Source organism: Rana temporaria, chromosome 13 (assembly GCF_905171775.1).
Source record: "Rana temporaria chromosome 13, aRanTem1.1, whole genome shotgun sequence".
Taxonomy (NCBI): domain Eukaryota; kingdom Metazoa; phylum Chordata; class Amphibia; order Anura; family Ranidae; genus Rana; species Rana temporaria.
Genome location: NC_053501.1, coordinates 4,134,136 through 4,153,334, shown reverse-complemented (window position 1 = coordinate 4,153,334; position 19,199 = coordinate 4,134,136). Strand labels below are relative to the sequence as shown.

Below are 19,199 nucleotides of genomic sequence, written 5' to 3'. Positions count from 1 at the left end.
AGTGTCACCTTGATACTGGTTTAGGACAATTTTTAGTCCTCGTCGTAAGCCTAAAACGTTAAACAATAAGGTGTTTATCCCCCAAGCCACATGGGAGCGGAAAGCAAGGGAACCCCTTTCTCTTATTGCCCAAAGGCTGTGAATAGGTGCAGTATGTGTGATCATGTAGTCCAGGGGTGGCCAATCAGTGGCCCGCGGAGCCCTCTGATGCGGCACTCGACCTCCTGCTCTGGAATGGTGAGTTGGCAAGCCCAGATCGCATGTTGCCGACCCGCCATACCACAGCATCAGTGTTGTGAATGAAGCTGGTGGTAGAGGAAGAAAGCGGCTGCGGAGCAGAGCCCCATAAGCCGATGCTTCCTCTACAGCGCCGGTGATCTGTCAATATGGTTCCGGCTATCAGGATGGTTCCTGTAAGGACTGCGCAGGCGCAATCCTTGACGACGGAAATCTCCGAACTTAGGCCGGCATCCAGGGCGACGTGGAATTTGAGGAAAGTGGCCAGTCAGCCTCATGTCCTTACTTCGCTCGGACGGCTCGCTCCGCTCGCTCGGCCTCCTGGCTCTTTTTTTAACATCCTCCAATCCACGGGGATGTTAAGGAATGAGCCAGGATGCCGGCCGAGGTTCGGAGATTTCCGTCGGCAAGGTTGCGCCTGCGCAGTCCTTACAGGAACCATCTGGATAGGGGAACAATACCGAAAAGTCACCGGCTTTTGCCACAGGGGGAGTCTATAGCAAAGTTCAGCTCACCCGCAGGATAGACACAGGTGCACTACGCTGCACCCGCGGTGTGAGCAAACCACAGGACATCAGTGTGAAAGCAGTCTTAGGCCCTTTTCACAAGATCAGCCCGACCAAATGGGACCCTCAATTCACCTGTATAGAGTGACAGATGTCTGTTTACGCCCACCTACCTTCAATCCAAACAACAGAAGGGAGTTCGTACCCTTCTGTCTAGGCGGATCGGAGGGCCATAGCGTAGCCGTGACCTGTCACCTGTCATTGTGGCCCTCGACTGGTTGCCAAGTTAGTTAAGCGGCCCTCGCTCTTCAAAAGGTTGGGCACCCCTGATGTAGTCCATAAACGATCCACTGCTTCACCCTTACAAGTGAAATTATTGACAAAGCTCAGGTCTGGCAATGGGTTCAAAGCGTATCTAAACCCAAAAACAAAAAAAAAAGGAATACATTGCAACTTACTGGTCCTTTCCCTTCATCTGCAACCTGGTAGTTCTACCAACAAGGCATACACTGTCCTAGGGTGACAACGCTCACTCCTCCAATGTATCTATGGGAGCAGCCATGGTTGCCTTTCAGGCTGGACTACCAACATGTCGGCTTTTGTTCATCTCCATTACATGGGGAGATTAGTAGTTTGCAAACTAGTTTGCAGACAACATTGTTTTTTTTTTTGCTTCCGGTTCATCTGCATTTCAGGCAATATCAATGGGTATTTTATGTACTTGCTGGAAAAATGTCCTTACCATAAAAAAATAAGAAAACAAATGCAGCCAGCATAGCTAAGGTGTGGTGAGCTGCAACATATCACGTTTTTATTCTTGGGTTTAGTTATCCTTTAAATACTCTCTGATGGGGAAAATCTGGACGTGATCTAGAGATTGACGCAAAACGCAGTGGCTACATTTTGTTCTGAATAAAAAATAAAAAATAAAATCACAAAAATAGCTTTGATACTACTGGACAGATTAAAAAAAAATATATATATCCCTTTTCTGTCTGCTACCCCCTGAGCAAAAGTTGTCACAAACTATTCCCAATTCCTGTCCCCGTCGAACCCACCCCTCCCCCCCACGCCCCTTCCTTTACCCTACCCTCAGAGCAAAACAATTAAAAAAATAAATAAATTAAACCTCACAACTTAAACCTCAGTTAGCACAAGGGTGAAACTACTCTTCAATCATTCACAAATCCAACATGCTCTGTGTAACAATAAAGAGGTCAATCATTGCACAGAACGTCGCGGTCTTGTGCATCGGAGCCCCTCCCCCGGGGGGGCAGCCCTTGGTTCCTTCTGGTTTTCGGTTCCAGCGCCAAGAGGTCCACTTCCAAGTCTGGGGGGGACCTCTTGGTTTTTATTTTTTCGTTGTTGTTGTTGTCGAGACAGATTGTACAAAAACCCCAAGCTGCTCTTTCCTTATAAAAACAGCACCTGGCGCTGCCCGCTATCAAGGGTCCGGCAAGTCTGACGTATCGACTATGACTTTAATAAAAATAGTATCGTCTTTTATGTACGTCCCGTTTTCCAGCACGGTCTGAGCGACAAACACGGGGCACCCGGAGGCAATGTTCATTTCCCCGGTGGGTTTTTTGAAGCTGCTGCTGTTGGGGTCTGGCTTGAAGGCGTCGCCAAGGTGGCGGCGTGACGGTCCCTGGTCCATTAGCATGAGGCTTACTTTCTGTTTGAACGGCCAAGGAAGCAGAGAATCGTACTCTCCCCTCATGATGACGAAGAACAGCGACAAGTGAGTGTTCTTCCCCATGCCGTCCCCGTTCAGGTAGACCCTGGCGCACATCTTGTAGCCAAAGTAGCCGGTGTAGAACGGCTGACTGTACAGCGACAATGTCTTTCCCATGACGGCCTCTTGCTTCCGCCTCTTGTAATCGCGGATTTTCCAGATCAAAATGCCGTTGTAGCTTGCGGTCTCCAGGACCTGGAACCGGAGGTCCATGTCGGCCAGGCGGATGTCGTGAACGCTCAACATCTGGTCGTGTCTATTAATTTGGGTCTCCAGGACACCTAAGGGAAAAAGCCGAAAAGTTAGAGAAATATGAACATCTATTGTCCAGGGATATTAAATCTGAACTGGATGGACTTGTGTCTGATGAAGAAAGAACTCTGATGTGGACAGTGGATGTATGGGGCACGCTGATGGGGACAGTTGGTGTAAGGGGCACTCTGATGGGGACAGTTGGTGTAAGGGGCACTCTGATGGGGACAGTTAGTGTAAGGGGCACTCTGATGGGGACAGTTAGTGTAAGGGGCACTCTGATGGGGACAGTTAGTGTAAGGGGCACTCTGATGGGGACAGTTGGTGTAAGGGGCACTCTGATGGGGACAGTTGGTGTAAGGGGCACTCTGATGGGGACAGTTGGTGTAAGGGGCACTCTGATGGGGACAGTTGGTGTAAGGGGCACTCTGATGGGGACAGTTGGTGTAAGGGGCACTCTGATGGGGACAGTTGGTGTAAGGGGCTCTCTGATGGGGACAGTTGGTGTAAGGGGCTCTCTGATGGGGACAGTTGGTGTAAGGGGCTCTCTGATGGGGACAGTTGGTGTAAGGGGCTCTCTGATGGGGACAGTTGGTGTAAGGGGCTCTCTGATGGGGACAGTTGACATAAGTGGGCTCTCTGATGGGGACAGTTGACATAAGTGGGCTCTCTGATGGGGACAGTTGACATAAGTGGGCTCTCTGATGAGGACAGTTGACATAAGTGGGCTCTCTGATGGGGACAGTTGACATAAAGGGGCACTCTGATGGGGACAGTTGGTGTAAGGGGCACTCTGATGGGGACAGTTGGTGTAAGGGGCACTCTGATGGGGACAGTTGGTGTAAGGGGCTCTCTGATGGGGACAGTTGGTGTAAGGGGCTCTCTGATGGGGACAGTTGGTGTAAGGGGCTCTCTGATGGGGACAGTTGGTGTAAGGGGGCTCTCTGATGGGGACAGTTGACTTAAGGGGACTCTCTGATGGGGACAGTTGACATAAGGGGGCTCTCTGATGGGGACAGTTGACATAAGGGGGCTCTCTGATGGGGACAGCTGACATAAGGGGGCTCTCTGATGGGGACAGCTGACATAAGGGGGCTCTCTGATGGGGACAGCTGACATAAGGGGGCTCTCTGATGGGGACAGTTGACGTAAGGGGGCTCTCTGATGGGGACAGTTGATGTAAGGGGTTCTCTGAACGAACAGTTGACTTAAGGGGACTCTCTGATGGGGACAGTTGACGCAGGGGGCTCTCTGATACGGACAGTTGATTTAAGGGGACTCTCTGATGGGGACAGTTGATGTAAGGGGCTCTCTGAACAGACAGTTGACTTAAGGGGACTCTCTGATGGGGACAGTTGACTTAAGGGGACTCTCTGATGGGGACAGTTGACGCAGGGGGCTCTCTGATGGGGACAGTAGACGTAAGGGGGCTCTCTGATGGGGACAGTTGACGTAAGGGGGGCTCTCTGATGGGGACAGTTGACGCAGGGGGCTCTCTGATGGGGACAGTTGACGCAGGGGGCTCTCTGATGGGGACAGTTGACGCAGGGGGCTCTCTGATGGGGACAGTTGACGCAGGGGGCTCTCTGATGGGGACAGTTGACGCAGGGGGCTCTCTGATGGGGACAGTTGACGCAGGGGGCTCTCTGATGGGGACAGTTGACGCAGGGGGCTCTCTGATGGGGACAGTTGACGCAGGGGGCTCTCTGATGGGGACAGTTGACGCAGGGGGCTCTCTGATGGGGACAGTTGACGCAGGGGGCTCTCTGATGGGGACAGTTGACGCAGGGGGCTCTCTGATGGGGACAGTTGACGCAGGGGGCTCTCTGATGGGGACAGTTGACGTAGGGAAGTACCCCTTTAAAATACAAAGCTTTGGCTGGGGTCAGGCTCCTGGTTGTCCTTACCTGGATTCCATGCAGCAGCAGTCTTGCTTATCGTCTCCAGCTGAGCCAGACGGGCCTGTAGTGACTCCAGAGTGCTCTTTATATTATCTGCGTCTTCCCCGGTCTGCCGCAAGCTATGGATTTCCTTATCCAAGTCCTTTAGCTTTTCTGCTTGGCCTTCAATTACTCTCTGCACAGAGAAAAAAAAAATGTCAATAATAAAAACGACACGCCAACAACTAAAACAGGAAAACAAAAATAAATCCCGATGCAATTCTCCTGCAAGCCCAGATATCTGATGGCAACAAACTGCCTGGAATTAAACCCGACCCGGGAAAGGAATCGCACTTGGCCATCTCTTAGGAAGCCAGGACAAAAAGCGGAAGTTCCATTTTAGGGTGGAACTCCGCTTTAACCACTTAAGGACCGCCTCCTGCACATATACGTCGGCAGAATGGCACGGCTGGGCACAAGCACGTACCTGTACGTCCTCTTTAGGTGCCCGAAGCTCCGTGACCGCGGATCCCATCGCCGCTGGAGTCCTGCGATCGGTCCCCGGAGCTGAAGAACGGGGAGAGGTGAGTGTAAACACACCTTCCCCAATCTTCACTGTGGCGCCGTCATCGATCGTCTCTTCCCTGATATAGGGAAACACGATCAACGACGCCACACGTCCAGCCCCGCCCCCCTACAGTTAGAAACACATATGAGGTCACACTTAACCCCTTCAGCGCCCCCTAGTGGTTAACTCCCAAACTGCAATTGTCATTTTCACAGTAATCAGTGCATTTTTAATGCATTTTTTGCTGTGAAAATGACAATGGTCCCAAAAATGTGTCAAAAGTGTCCGATGTGTCCGCTGATCGCCGCCATTAGTAGTAAAAAAAAAAATTATTAATAAAAATGCAATAAAACTATCCCCTATTTTGTAAACACTATAAATTGTGCGCAAACCAATCGATAAACGCTTATTACGATATTTTTTTACCGAAAATAGGTAGAAGAATACGTATCGGCCTAAACTGAGGAAAAAAAAGGTTTTTTTTTAGATATTTTTGAGGGATATTTATTATAGCAAAAAGGAAAAAATATTGAATTTTTTTTCAAAATTGTCGCTCTATTTTTGTTTATAGCGCAAAAAATAAAAACCGCAGAGGTGATCAAATACCACCAAAAGAAAGCTCTATTTGTGGGGGAAAAAAAGACGTAAGTTTTGTTTGGGAGCCACGTCGCACGACCGCGCAATTGTCTGTTAAAGCGACACAGTGCCGAATCGCAAAAACTGTCCGGGTCCTTTACCTGCATAAAGGTCCGGGGCTTACAGTAAGTGGTTAAAGAAAACAAAAAATCACCACCCCAGGCCGGCTATGCCGTCTAGCAGGGTTGTGTAAATCTCAGGGCTGGATGGACAAATCCTTTGGCAGGTAAGGCGTGTGTCAGCTGTGTATTTAGGTTTAGGAATGAATGACCTCTGAACTCCCCATGTGATACGAAAAGTCACTTATTACAAAACGTAAAGTCACTTATGAGAAGACGCGGAGAGCCCCCCCTCCCCTCCCCCCCTGTTTGGGTCTTTTAAAAAAAAAGTATGCAAATGTTTTCACAGAAATTGTCCATTTCAACGACTTGTGAAACCGTCCTGTCAGAGTGAGAAATTTCTGCAGCTCAGACGACACAATACGGTGGCTCCCCCCCCCCGATGTGCACAGGAAACCCTCTGATGAAAGGTAGAAGAGATCTTTCCCGGCAGGTCTGATGGACATTAAAGGAGAACTCTGCCAAGAGCCGAGGAGCAAAAAGGCGACTCGAGTATAAGCCGAGGGGGGCATTTTCAACACAAAAAAAATGTGCTGAAAAACTCGGCTTATACTCAAGTATATATGGTACTTTGAGCCAGCAGAGGATTTTCAAATATCAAATACCTAAAAACGTAAATAAAACAAAAAAAAACCCCCCATAGAACAATGTAACATTCAGTAACAAAAAACTTTCATTCCTACAGCTCAGCAATTCACCTTAAACCCCCAAAGGCTCCACATTCTGCAGGGCAACTAAAGAATCACCTTTTTAAATACTGACAAGGAAGTGAATGTACGACGTATTTTTGTTTCTGGAGGAATGTAAGCTGTGGAGGAAGTAATGTACAGAAGCGCAATTTCCCTATCTGAATACCGAGAACGGCGCGTTCCTGGTCATGTAGGCAATTTAATTACAAGAGATAAAGGAGGACACTGCGCCATATCTATAGGCCACAGCAGTATATAGGGTTATAGCAGTTCTGCGGTTGTACATTGGTATAGTATGTATATAGTAGCATTGCGTGACGCAAAAAAATAAAGACGTTGAAATGGCAATAATTGTAGTAAGAACTACATCAAACCGTATGTTGTCCTTGCTTTCCAAATAACCGTTAACAGAGGGAAATCAACAGCCAACAGAAGGCATCAATGGGCAACCAACCACCAACAGTCCGCAGAGGGCAACCAATCACCAACCAACTGGTGGTCAACCAACACAGGGCAGCTGGTGGTCAACCAACACCGGGCAGCTGGTGGTCAACCAACACCGGGCAGCTGGTGGTCAACCAACACCGGGCAGCTGGTGGTCAACCAACACCGGGCAGCTGGTGGTCAACCAACACCGGGCAGCTGGTGGTCAACCAACACCGGGAAGCTGGTGGTCAACCAACACCGGGCAGCTGGTGGTCAACCAACAGAGGGCAGCTGGTGGTCAACCAACAGAGGGCAGCTGGTGGTCAACCAACAGAGGGCAGCTGGTGGTCAACCAACAGAGGGCAGCTGGTGGTCAACCAACAGAGGGCAGCTGGTGGTCAACCAACACCGGGCAGCTGGTGGTCAACCAACACCGGGCAGCTGGTGGTCAACCAACACCGGGCAGCTGGTGGTCAACCAACACCGGGCAGCTGGTGGTCAACCAACAGAGGGCAGCTGGTGGTCAACCAACAGAGGGCAGCTGGTGGTCAACCAACAGAGGGCAGCTGGTGGTCAACCAACACCGGGCAGCTGGTGGTCAACCAACAGAGGGCAGCTGGTGGTCAACCAACACCGGGCAGCTGGTGGTCAATCAACACCGGGCAGCTGGTGGTCAACCAACACCGGGCAGCTGGTGGTCAACCAACACCGGGCAGCTGGTGGTCAACCAACACCGGGCAGCTGCTGGTCAACCAACACCGGGCAGCTGCTGGTCAACCAACACCGGGCAGCTGCTGGTCAACCAACACCGGGCAGCTGCTGGTCAACCAACAGAGGGCAGCTGCTGGTCAACCAACAGAGGGCAGCTGCTGGTCAACCAACAGAGGGCAGCTGCTGGTCAACCAACAGAGGGCAGCTGCTGGTCAACCAACAGAGGGCAGCTGCTGGTCAACCAACAGAGGGCAGCTGCTGGTCAACCAACAGAGGGCAACTGGTGGTCAACCAACAGAGGGCAACTGGTGGTCAACCAACAGAGGGCAGCGAACTGCCAACAGAGGACAACCATTCACCCACAGTCAGTCAACAGAGAAAACTGTTCCCAACCAACCATCAAAAGAGGGCAACCAACTACCAACTGTTAACCAACAGTCAACCAATCACTAACCAGCTTTCTAGAGGGGCCAGGCAACTGCCAACAGAAGGCAACCAACTAACAGTCAACAAAGGGTAACCTTTTAACAACTAACCGTCAACAGAGGCCACCAACCACAAACCAACCATCAAAGAGAGGGCAACCAATTACCAACCAACCATCAAAGAGAGGGCGGCCAAACGGAGGCAACCAACCACCAACTAAGTGTTAACCAACAGTCAGCTGTGGGCAACCAATCACTAACTAATCAACAGAGGCCAGCCAGCTACCAACAGAAGGCAACCAACCAATAGCCAAGAGAGACCCACCAACTAACTGTTAACCAACAGTCAACAGAGGGCAACCAACTAATGGAGGCTTGCCAACCACCAGCAGAGGGCAACCATTAACCAACTATCAACAGAGAACAACCAATCATCAATGAAGACCAACAAACTGTCAAAGGGAAATCTGCTTTCACACAAGCATCAATGGCAAAACGATTGCTAAAGGAAAATGCATCGAATCCCGGGCACAGAAGTACGACCCCCTCAAGAGAAAGCCTTGGGGGTAGAAGCCACGTTCATGTTGCTTACCTGCAGTTGGTGGATTTTGGATTCATTGTTTCTCAGCATCTCTTTGTGTCTCTCGATCTCCACCTCAAAGTTACACATCTGTTTGTGAAGTATCTGAATACTTTTGTTCTTTTCTGAACTTTCATTCTGTAATAGGGACACCTACGGAAAATAAAACACACGACAAAGCCGGGTGAACGAGGAGCTCCATCTTCTCTCTATTGACTTGTAAAGTTGGCATTTTTACTAAAGCCTCGTACACGCGATCCAATGCTTGGCCAACCGAGCGTCTGATTTTGGACTTCAGGGCGGGTGCCTGGATCGTGTCTTGCATACCAACGGTAAACACAATTGTCGGGCAACACACACAAATGTAGCGACGCACTACGAGAAATCTCAGCTCTTGAGCTCCACCCTTTGGGCCCCTTCTGCAAATGTTTGGTGAGCCATTGATTCCGAGCATGCGTGTTTGTACCTTTGACTTTTGTGTGACGGATTGGTTTACTGACCATCAGAAAATCTGACAAACAACCGTTGTCTGACGAAAATTTACTAGCATGTCATCCAACATTTGATGGCCGAAAGTTGGACAACAATTGTCAAAAGGAGCGTACTAACGGTCAGATTTTAGGACAACAGTCTGTCAACAGACAATACCCATCCAACAATTGGATCTTGTGTACGAGGCTTAAAGGGGCTGTAAAGGTACAATTTGTTTTCCTAAATAGCTTCCTTTCCCTTAGTGCAGTCCTCCTTCACTTACCTCATCCTTCCATTTTGCTTTTAACCACTTAAGGACCGGTGCACGTCGCCAGAATGGCACGGCTGGGCACATCGACGTATATGTACGTTGCCCTTTAAGCCCAGCCTTGGGCGCGCTCCTGCGACCTGGTCCGAAGCTCCGTGACCGCGGGACCCGCGCACCCGATCACCACTGAAGTCCCCCGGTCGGTCCCCGGAGCTGAAGAACGGGGAGAGCTGTATGTAAACACACCTTCCCCGTTCTTCTCTGTGGCGGCGTCATCGATCGTGTGTTCCCTTTTCTAGGGGGAAACAATTGATGACGTCACACCTACAGCCACACCCCCCTACAGTTGTAAACACATATTAGGTCACACATAACCCCTTCAGCGCCCCCTGTGGTTAACTCCCAAACTGCAACGCTCATTTCCACAGTATACAATGCATTTTAAATGCATGTTTTGCTGTGAAAATGACAATGGTCCCAAAAATGTGTCAAAATTGTCCAAAGTGTCCGCCATAATGTCGCAGTCACGAAAAAAAAAAATCGCTGATCGCCGCCATTAGTAGTAAAAAAAAAAAAAAATTATAAAAATGCAATAAAACTATCCCCTATTTTGTAAACGCTATAAATTTTGCGCAAACCAACCGATAAACGATTATTGCGATATTTTTTTACCAAAAATAGGTAGAAGAATACGTATCGGACTAAACTGAGGAAAAAAACGTTTTTTTTATATATTTTTGGGGGATATTTATTATAGTAAAAAATATTGCATTTTTTTCAAAATCGTCACTCTATTTTTGTTTATAGCGCAAAAAATAAAAGAACGCAGAGGTGATCAAATACCACCAAAAGAAAGCTCTATTTGTGGGGGAAAAGGGACGCCAAATTTTTTTTCGGAGTCACGTCGCACGACCGCGCAATTGTCAGTTAAAGCGACTCAGTGCCAAATCGCAAAACCTGGCTGGGTCCTTTAGCTGCCTAAAGGTCCGGGTCTTAAGTGGTTAAGGGTGGCTGATATCTGTGATCACAATGGAAAACATGTCATACTGTTTACTTAAAGCAGATTTGCATCAAGGAAAAAAATAACATGAAACGACGGCAGTAAAGCAACTTCCGCGTGGTGCGTCTACTTCCTTTACAAGGCTAGTCCTCCCGAAACTGACCTTCCAATGCTTGGTAGATGTCAGAGAGATACAATTCTGGGTCTGCACACATTCTGTGCCACCTATGAGGGGCTCCCACAATCCCTACTGGACCGTTTTTTAATTTTATACTATGCAGAATATAGCTGGAACAGCGGGAACACCCAAGAGGAACAGTGCTAAGAATTCTGGTAGGAAGATCTCCTTTTTTGAAGTATTCAGGACACATAAAACACCAGAGAAAACATTGCTCTTGAATTAAAGAGCTACACCAAATGTCCAAAATTAAAGCGGTTGTATACCCAATAATTTTTTTTTTTTTGCTACACCTGAAAGGCAAAAGGCATAATGAGCTAGTATGCAAGCTAGTAAATAACAAACATATCATACTTACCTCCACTGTGCGGCTCGTTTTACACAGAGTGGCCCCGATCTTCCTCTTTTGGGGTCCCTTGGCGGCTGTCTCGGCTCCCCCCCCCCCGCAAGAGCTTTCCACCTTCATGCGAGCTTGCATGGTGGAAAGCTCTTGCGGGCACGCTCCCGTGATACAGCGGCGGCCATACCCACTGACTGCATCACGCGACCCCGTGCCCCCCCCTCTCCCGGCACGCCGCATCATTGGATGTGATTGACAGCAGCGCCAGCCAATGGCTGCGCTGCTTTCAATCCGTCCAGTGTAGCCAATCAACGGCCAGACCGAGGAGGATGACGGGACGAGCGCGGGACTTTCGAGGGGTCAGGCAAGTAAAACGGTCAGTGAAGTACAGGGGAAGGAGACATTTAGGGGCCCCGTCGGCAGGGGCGGACTAACAACTCATGGGGCCCCCGGGCAATAGAAGACTATGGGGCCCCCGGGCAATAGAAGACTATGGGGCCCCCGGGCTTACAGATGGCCACCATGCCAGGAGGCATTGCAGAGGCGGGGCAGCTAAAATCTCGGGATTTTCAATATCAGTTTCGGACATATCAGGGACAGATGTAAAAAAAAAACAAAAAAAAAACAGATTTTTACATACTGTCCCTGGTTTTATTGAGCCTGGCAACCCTGATGGGGCCCCCTAGTGGCATGGGGCCCTCGGGCAGTGCCCGAGAGCCTCAATGGTCAGCCCACCGGTACTAATTTTCATGATTGCAAGTACCGTATTTATCGGCGTATACCGCACACATTTTTCCCCTTAAAATCAGGGGAAATCATGGGTGCGCGATATACGCCGATCCGATGTCTCCGACATTGTCCGAGCCGAGCGTACTGCGCACTCGGCTAGGCTCGGCCACGCTCGTCTCTGCCCGCAGCCACGCGAGAGGAGCCGAGTGCGCAGGAAATCCGGCTCTGCACAGCGCGCCAAATTCAAACACACGACGCTGCAACCCCGGGCAAGGTGCGGATGGGCACCTCCAAAGCCGCAGACGGACGCCGGACAAGGCTCGACAGACCCTGCGCAAGGCCACAGACGGACGCCGGACAAGGCTGCCGATGGACGCCGGGCAAGACAGCAGACGGACACCGACAAGGCTGGACGGACCCTGCGCAAGGCCGCAGACGGACGCCGGACAAGGCCGCCGATGGACGCCGGGCAAGACAGCAGACGGACACCGACAAGGCTGGACGGACCCCGCGCAAGGCGGCAGCCGGACAAGGCCGCCGATGGAAGCCAGGCAAGACATACAAAATGTACGTTTTTCCCTAAACTTCCCTTCTCAGCTTGGGGTGCGCGCTATACACCGGCGCACGCGGTATATGCCGATAAATACGGTAGGTAAAATACGATTTTTCTGCAGCTCCTGAAACCTCAAAGCGAAACGCGATGGCGATATTTAATGGCATTCAAGCACATAACGGCAGAGATTTCCTTTGACGAGTAATATAATGCGAATTTAGTAATTAAAGTCTTTTGTTGGACCTTGTGGCCGTATAAATCGCATAAGCGTAGCAGGGCGATCTTCCCAGCCCAGCATGGAAAGCCCCAGCGCTGTATAGACTTCCTGGTCATCAGGGGCGGGGGAGGGGGGAGGGGGGGGGAGATACCCAACCATAGCGCCTCTAACCAAACATCTATCTCATCAAGATAAATACGACATTACAAAAAGAGAAAAAGAAATAAAACAATCAAGCAGGCAGATTCACCAGAAGAAGAACAACAAGGCCCTAGTTCCTTATTGGCTGTGGCTTGCTTGGCAAATCCTGGGATTTCCAGTGATTCATCATTAACGGGTAAAAGGAAGCAAAGAGTCGTAAGAATAAAGGGCAAGCATGGGAAATGGGACACGTGATAAACGGCGGCTATTTATCAAGACTATCAGAGGAGTCACTTTATCAGCATCAGGAGGAAGCTCACACAATGGAGCCTGATTGTATAATATATATATATATATATATCTGTGTGTATATATACACACACATACACAGTATCTTACAAAAGTGAGTACACCCCTAAGTGAAAATGTCCAAATTGGGCCCAATTAGCCATTTTCCCTCCCCCGGTGACTGGTTAGTGTTACAAGGTCTCAGGTGTGAATGTGGAGCAGGTGTGATAAATTTGGTGTTATCGCTCTCACTCTCTCATACTGGTCACTGGAAGGACAACATGGCACCTCATGGCAAAGAACTCTCTGAGGATCTGATATAAAGAATTGTGTCTCTATATAAAGATGGCCGAGGATATAAGAAGATCGCCGAGACCCTGAAACTGAGTTGGCCAAGACCATCCAGCGGTATAACAGGACGGGTTCCCCTCCCTCCGCCTCGCCATTGTCTACCAAAGAAGTTGCATGCTCAGCGTCATATCCAGAGGTTGTCTTTGGGAAATAGACGTATGAGTGCTGCCAGCATTGCTGCAGAGGTTGAAGGGATGGGGGGGGGGGGGGGGGGTCACTAGAGACCGGTGACATCACAGTGAATGTATCCTATCCACTCACTAGAGACCGGTGACATCACAGTGAATGTATCCTATCCACTCACTAGAGACCAGTGACATCACTGAGAATGTATCCTATCCACTCACTAGAGACCAGTGACATCACTGAGAATGTATCCTATCCACTCACTAGAGACCAGTGACATCACTGAGAATGTATCCTATCCACTCACTAGAGACCAGTGACATCACTGAGAATGTATCCTATCCACTCACTAGAGACCAGTGACATCACTGAGAATGTATCCTATCCACTCACTAGAGACCAGTGACATCACTGAGAATGTATCCTATCCACTCACTAGAGACCAGTGACATCACAGTGAATGTATCCTATCCACTCACTAGAGACCAGTGACATCACAGTGAATGTATCCTATCCACTCACTAGAGACCGGTGACATCACTGAGAATGTATCCTATCCACTCACTAGAGAGCGATGACATCACAGTGAATGTATCCTATCCAATCACTAGAGACCGGTGACATCACTGAGAATGTATCCTATACAATCAATAGAGATCGGTGACATCACAGTGAATGTATCCTATACAATCAATAGAGATCGGTGACATCACAGTGAATGTATCCTATCCACTCACTAGAGACCGGTGACATCACTGAGAATGTATCCTATCCACTCACTAGAGACCGGTGACATCACAGTGAATGTATCCTATCCACTCACTAGAGACTGGTGACATCACTGATAATGTATCCTATCCACTCACTAGAGACCGGTGACATCACAGTGAATGTATCCTATCCACTCACTAGAGACTGGTGACATCACTGATAATGTATCCTATCCACTCACTAGAGACCGGTGACATCACAGTGAATGTATCCTATCCACTCACTAGAGACTGGTGACATCACAGTGAATGTATCCTATCCACTCACTAGAGACCGGTGACATCACTGAGAATGTATCCTATCCACTCACTAGAGACCGGTGACATCACAGTGAATGTATCCTATCCACTCACTAGAGACCGGTGACATCACAGTGAATGTATCCTATCCACTCACTAGAGACTGGTGACATCACTGATAATGTATCCTATCCACTCACTAGAGACCGGTGACATCACAGTGAATGTATCCTATCCACTCACTAGAGACTGGTGACATCACAGTGAATGTATCCTATCCACTCACTAGAAGTATCTGCTTACCTTACTCTCCAGAAAACTACTCCATTCTTTCATTAAGTTGACATGCTGAACAGCTGAACTGGCTTCATGTGCTTTAATCTGCTGGTTCGTGCCCTAGGAAGATGAAAGGAAAGAAATAAGCAAGGACTACAAGGAGAAAAGGTTGATATATATATATATATATATACACACACAAACACACACACACACACACACACACACACAGTGAAGGAAAAAAGTATATGACCCCTTGCGGATGTTGTACATTTGCCCACTGACAAAGAAATGATCAGTCTAGAATTTTATTGGTAGTTTTATTATAACAGTGAGAGACAGAACAAAATCCCTTGTTGGCGATCACAGAGGTCAGACGTTTCTTGGAGTTGGCCTCCAGGTTCTCACACATCTCAGGAGGGATTTTGTCCTCTTTGCAGATCCTCTCCGAGTCATTAAGGTTTCCAGGCCGACGTTCGGTAACTCGAACCTTCAGCTCCCTCCACATATTTTCTATGGGATCAAGGTCTGGAGACTGGCTAGGCCACTCCAGGATATTAATGTGTTTCTTCTTGAGCCCCTCCTTTGGCGCCTTGGCCGTGAGTTTTGGGTCATTGTCATGCTGGAAGACCCGTCCACCACCCATGGCTGAGGGAAGGAGGTTCTCACCCAAGATTTGCCCCGCCCATCGTCCCTTTGATGCGGCGAAGTTGTCCTGTCCCCTCAGCATTAAAACACCCCAAAGCACAATGTTTCCGCCTCCATGTATGACGGTGGGGGATGGTGTTCTCCATGTATGACGGTGGGGGATGGTGTTCTCCATGTATAACGGTGGGGGATGGTGTTCTCCATGGATGACGGCGGGGGGGATGGTGTTCTCCATGTATGACGGCGGGGGGGATGGTGTTCTCCATGTATGACGGTGGGGGATGGTGTTCTCCATGTATGACGGTGGGGGATGGTGTTCTCCATGTATGACGGTGGGGGATGGTGTTCTCCATGTATGACGGTGGGGGATGGTGTTCTCCATGTATGACGGTGGGGGATGGTGTTCTCCATGTATGACGGTGGGGGATGGTGTTCTCCATGTAGGACGGTGGGGGATGGTGTTCTCCATGTATGACGGTGGGGGATGGTGTTCTCCATGGATGACGGTGGGGGATGGTGTTCTCCATGGATGACGGTGGGGGATGGTGTTCTCCATGTATGACGGTGGGGGATGGTGTTCTCCATGTATGACGGTGGGGGATGGTGTTCTCCATGTATGACGGTGGGGGATGGTGTTCTCCATGTATGACGGTGGGGGATGGTATTCTCCATGTATGACGGCGGGGGACGGTGTTCTCCATGGATGACGGCAGGGGACGGTGTTCTCCATGGATGACGGTGGGGGGATGGTGTTCTCCATGTAGGACGGTGGGGGGGGTGGTGTTCTCCATGTAGGACGGTGGGGGGGGGGGTGTTCTCCATGTAGGACGGTGGGGGGGATGGTGTTCTCCATGTAGGACGGTGGGGGGGATGGTGTTCTCCATGTATGACGGTGGGGGATGGTGTTCTCCATGGATGACGGTGGGGGATGGTGTTCTCCATGGATGACGGTGGGGGATGGTGTTCTCCATGTATGACGGTGGGGGATGGTGTTCTCCATGTATGACGGCGGGGGATGGTGTTCTCCATGTATGACGGCGGGGGATGGTGTTCTCCATGGATGACGGCGGGGGACGGTGTTCTCCATGGATGACGGCGGGGGACGGTGTTCTCCATGGATGACGGCAGGGGACGGTGTTCTCCATGGATGACGGCAGGGGACGGTGTTCTCCATGGATGACGGTGGGGGGATGGTGTTCTCCATGTAGGACGGTGGGGGGGATGGTGTTCTCCATGTAGGACGGTGGGGGGGGTGGTGTTCTCCATGTAGGACGGTGGGGGGGATGGTGTTCTCCATGTAGGACGGTGGGGGGGATGGTGTTCTCCATGTATGACGGTGGGGGATGGTGTTCTCCATGGATGACGGTGGGGGATGGTGTTCTCCATGGATGACGGTGGGGGATGGTGTTCTCCATGTATGACGGTGGGGGATGGTGTTCTCCATGTATGACGGCGGGGGATGGTGTTCTCCATGTATGACGGCGGGGGATGGTGTTCTCCATGTATGACGGCGGGGGATGGTGTTCTCCATGTATGACGGCGGGGGATGGTGTTCTCCATGTATGACGGCGGGGGATGGTGTTCTCCATGTATGACGGCGGGGGATGGTGTTCTCCATGTATGACGGCGGGGGATGGTGTTCTCCATGGATGACGGCGGGGGACGGTGTTCTCCATGGATGACGGCGGGGGACGGTGTTCTCCATGGATGACGGCAGGGGACGGTGTTCTCCATGGATGACGGTGGGGGGATGGTGTTCTCCATGTAGGACGGTGGGGGGGATGGTGTTCTCCATGTAGGACGGTGGGGGGGATGGTGTTCTCCATGTAGGACGGTGGGGGGGATGGTGTTCTCCATGTAGGACGGTGGGGGGGATGGTGTTCTCCATGTATGACGGTGGGGGATGGTGTTCTCCATGGATGACGGTGGGGGATGGTGTTCTCCATGGATGACGGTGGGGGATGGTGTTCTCCATGTATGACGGCGGGGGGGGAATGGTGTTCTCCATGTATGACGGTGGGGGAGGGTGTTCTCCATGGATGACGGGGGGGGATGGTGTTCTCCATGGATGACGGTGGGGGATGGTGTTCTCCATGGATGACGGTGGGGGGATGGTGTTCTCCATGTATGACGGTGGGGGATGGTGTTCTCCATGTATGACGGTGGGGGATGGTGTTCTCCATGTATGACGGTGGGGGGATGGTGTTCTCCATGGATGACGGTGGGGGGGGTGGTGTTCTCCATGGATGACGGTGGGGGGGGTGGTGTTCTCCATGTATGACGGTGGGGGGGGGGTGGTGTTCTCCGTGTATGACGGTGGGGGATGGTGTTCTCCATGTATGACGGGGGGGGGGGAATGGTGTTCTCCATGTATGACGGCGGGGGATGGTGTTCTCCATGTATGACGGTGGGGGATGGTGTTCTCCATGTATGACGGTGGGGGATGGTGTTCTCCATGTATGACGGCGGGGGATGGTGTTCTCCATGTATGACGGCGGGGGATGGTGTTCTCCATGTATGACGGCGGGGGATGGTGTTCTCCATGTATGACGGCGGGGGATGGTGTTCTCCATGTATGACGGCGGGGGATGGTGTTCTCCATGTATGACGGCGGGGGATGGTGTTCTCCATGTATGACGGCGGGGGATGGTGTTCTCCATGTATGACGGCGGGGGATGGTGTTCTCCATGTATGACGGCGGGGGATGGTGTTCTCCATGTATGACGGCGGGGGATGGTGTTCTCCATGTATGACGGCGGGGATGGTGTTCTCCATGTATGACGGCGGGGGATGGTGTTCTCCATGTATGACGGCGGGGGATGGTGTTCTCCATGTATGACGGCGGGGGATGGTGTTCTCCATGTATGACGGTGGGGGGGATGGTGTTCTCCATGTATGACGGTGGGGGATGGTGTTCTCCATGTAGGACGGTGGGGGATGGTGTTCTCCATGGGTGACGGTGGGGGATGGTGTTCTCCATGTATGACGGCGGGGGATGGTGTTCTCCATGTATGACGGTGGGGGGGATGGTGTTCTCCATGTATGACGGTGGGGGATGGTGTTCTCCATGTAGGACGGTGGGGGATGGTGTTCTCCATGGGTGACGGTGGGGGATGGTGTTCTCCATGTATGACGGCGGGGGATGGTGTTCTCCATGTATGACGGCGGGGGATGGTGTTCTCCATGTATGACGGCGGGGGATGGTGTTCTCCATGTATGACGGTGGGTGATGGCGTTCTCCATGTATGACGGTGGGGGATGGTGTTCTCCATGTATGACGGTGGGGGATGGTGTTCTCCATGTATGACGGTGGAGGGACGGTGTTCTCCATGTATGACGGTGGGGGATGGTGTTCTCCATGTATGACGGTGGGGGGGATGGTGTTCTCCATGTATGACGGCGGGGGATGGTGTTTTTCAAAATTGTCACTCTATTTTTGTTTATAGCGCAACAAATAAAAACCGCAGAGGTGATCAAATACCACCAAAAGAAAGCTCCATTTGTGGGGGAAAAAAGACGCCAATTTTGTTTGGGAGCCACGTCGCACGACCGCGCAATTGTCAGTTAAAGCGACGCAGTGCCGAATCGCAAAAAAGGGGCCCAGTCTTTGGCCAGCCAAATCGTCCGGGGCTGAAGTGGTTAAGAGAGTGCTCCTAATCTCAGCTTGTTACCTGTATAGAAGACACCCGGGAGCCAGAAATCTTGCTGATTGATAGGGATCAAATACTTATTTCACTCATTAAAACGCAAATCAATTTATAACTTTTTTTAAATGCGTTTTTCTGGATGTTTTTGTTGTTATTTTGTCTCTCGCGGTTATAATAAATCGACCATTAACC

General features: G+C 50.6%; 1 protein-coding gene across 5 annotated transcripts in view; it reads right to left on the bottom strand.

Moving 5' to 3' along the window:
* Positions 1-2,074: 2,074 nt before the first annotated feature.
* The window catches only part of TRAF3 (TNF receptor associated factor 3), a 139,866-nt gene continuing 122,741 nt past the window's right edge, over positions 2,075-19,199 (bottom strand). For all 5 annotated transcript variants that reach the window (XM_040333336.1, XM_040333338.1, XM_040333335.1 and 2 more), the window contains 4 exons: positions 14,740-14,832; positions 8,777-8,917; positions 4,638-4,806; positions 2,075-2,759 (listed from right to left, as the gene is read on the bottom strand). In XM_040333336.1, coding sequence (XP_040189270.1) covers positions 2,188-2,759; positions 4,638-4,806; positions 8,777-8,917; positions 14,740-14,832 — 975 coding nt within the window. In that variant the 3' untranslated portion in view covers positions 2,075-2,187. The remainder of the gene's footprint in view (positions 2,760-4,637; positions 4,807-8,776; positions 8,918-14,739; positions 14,833-19,199) is intronic.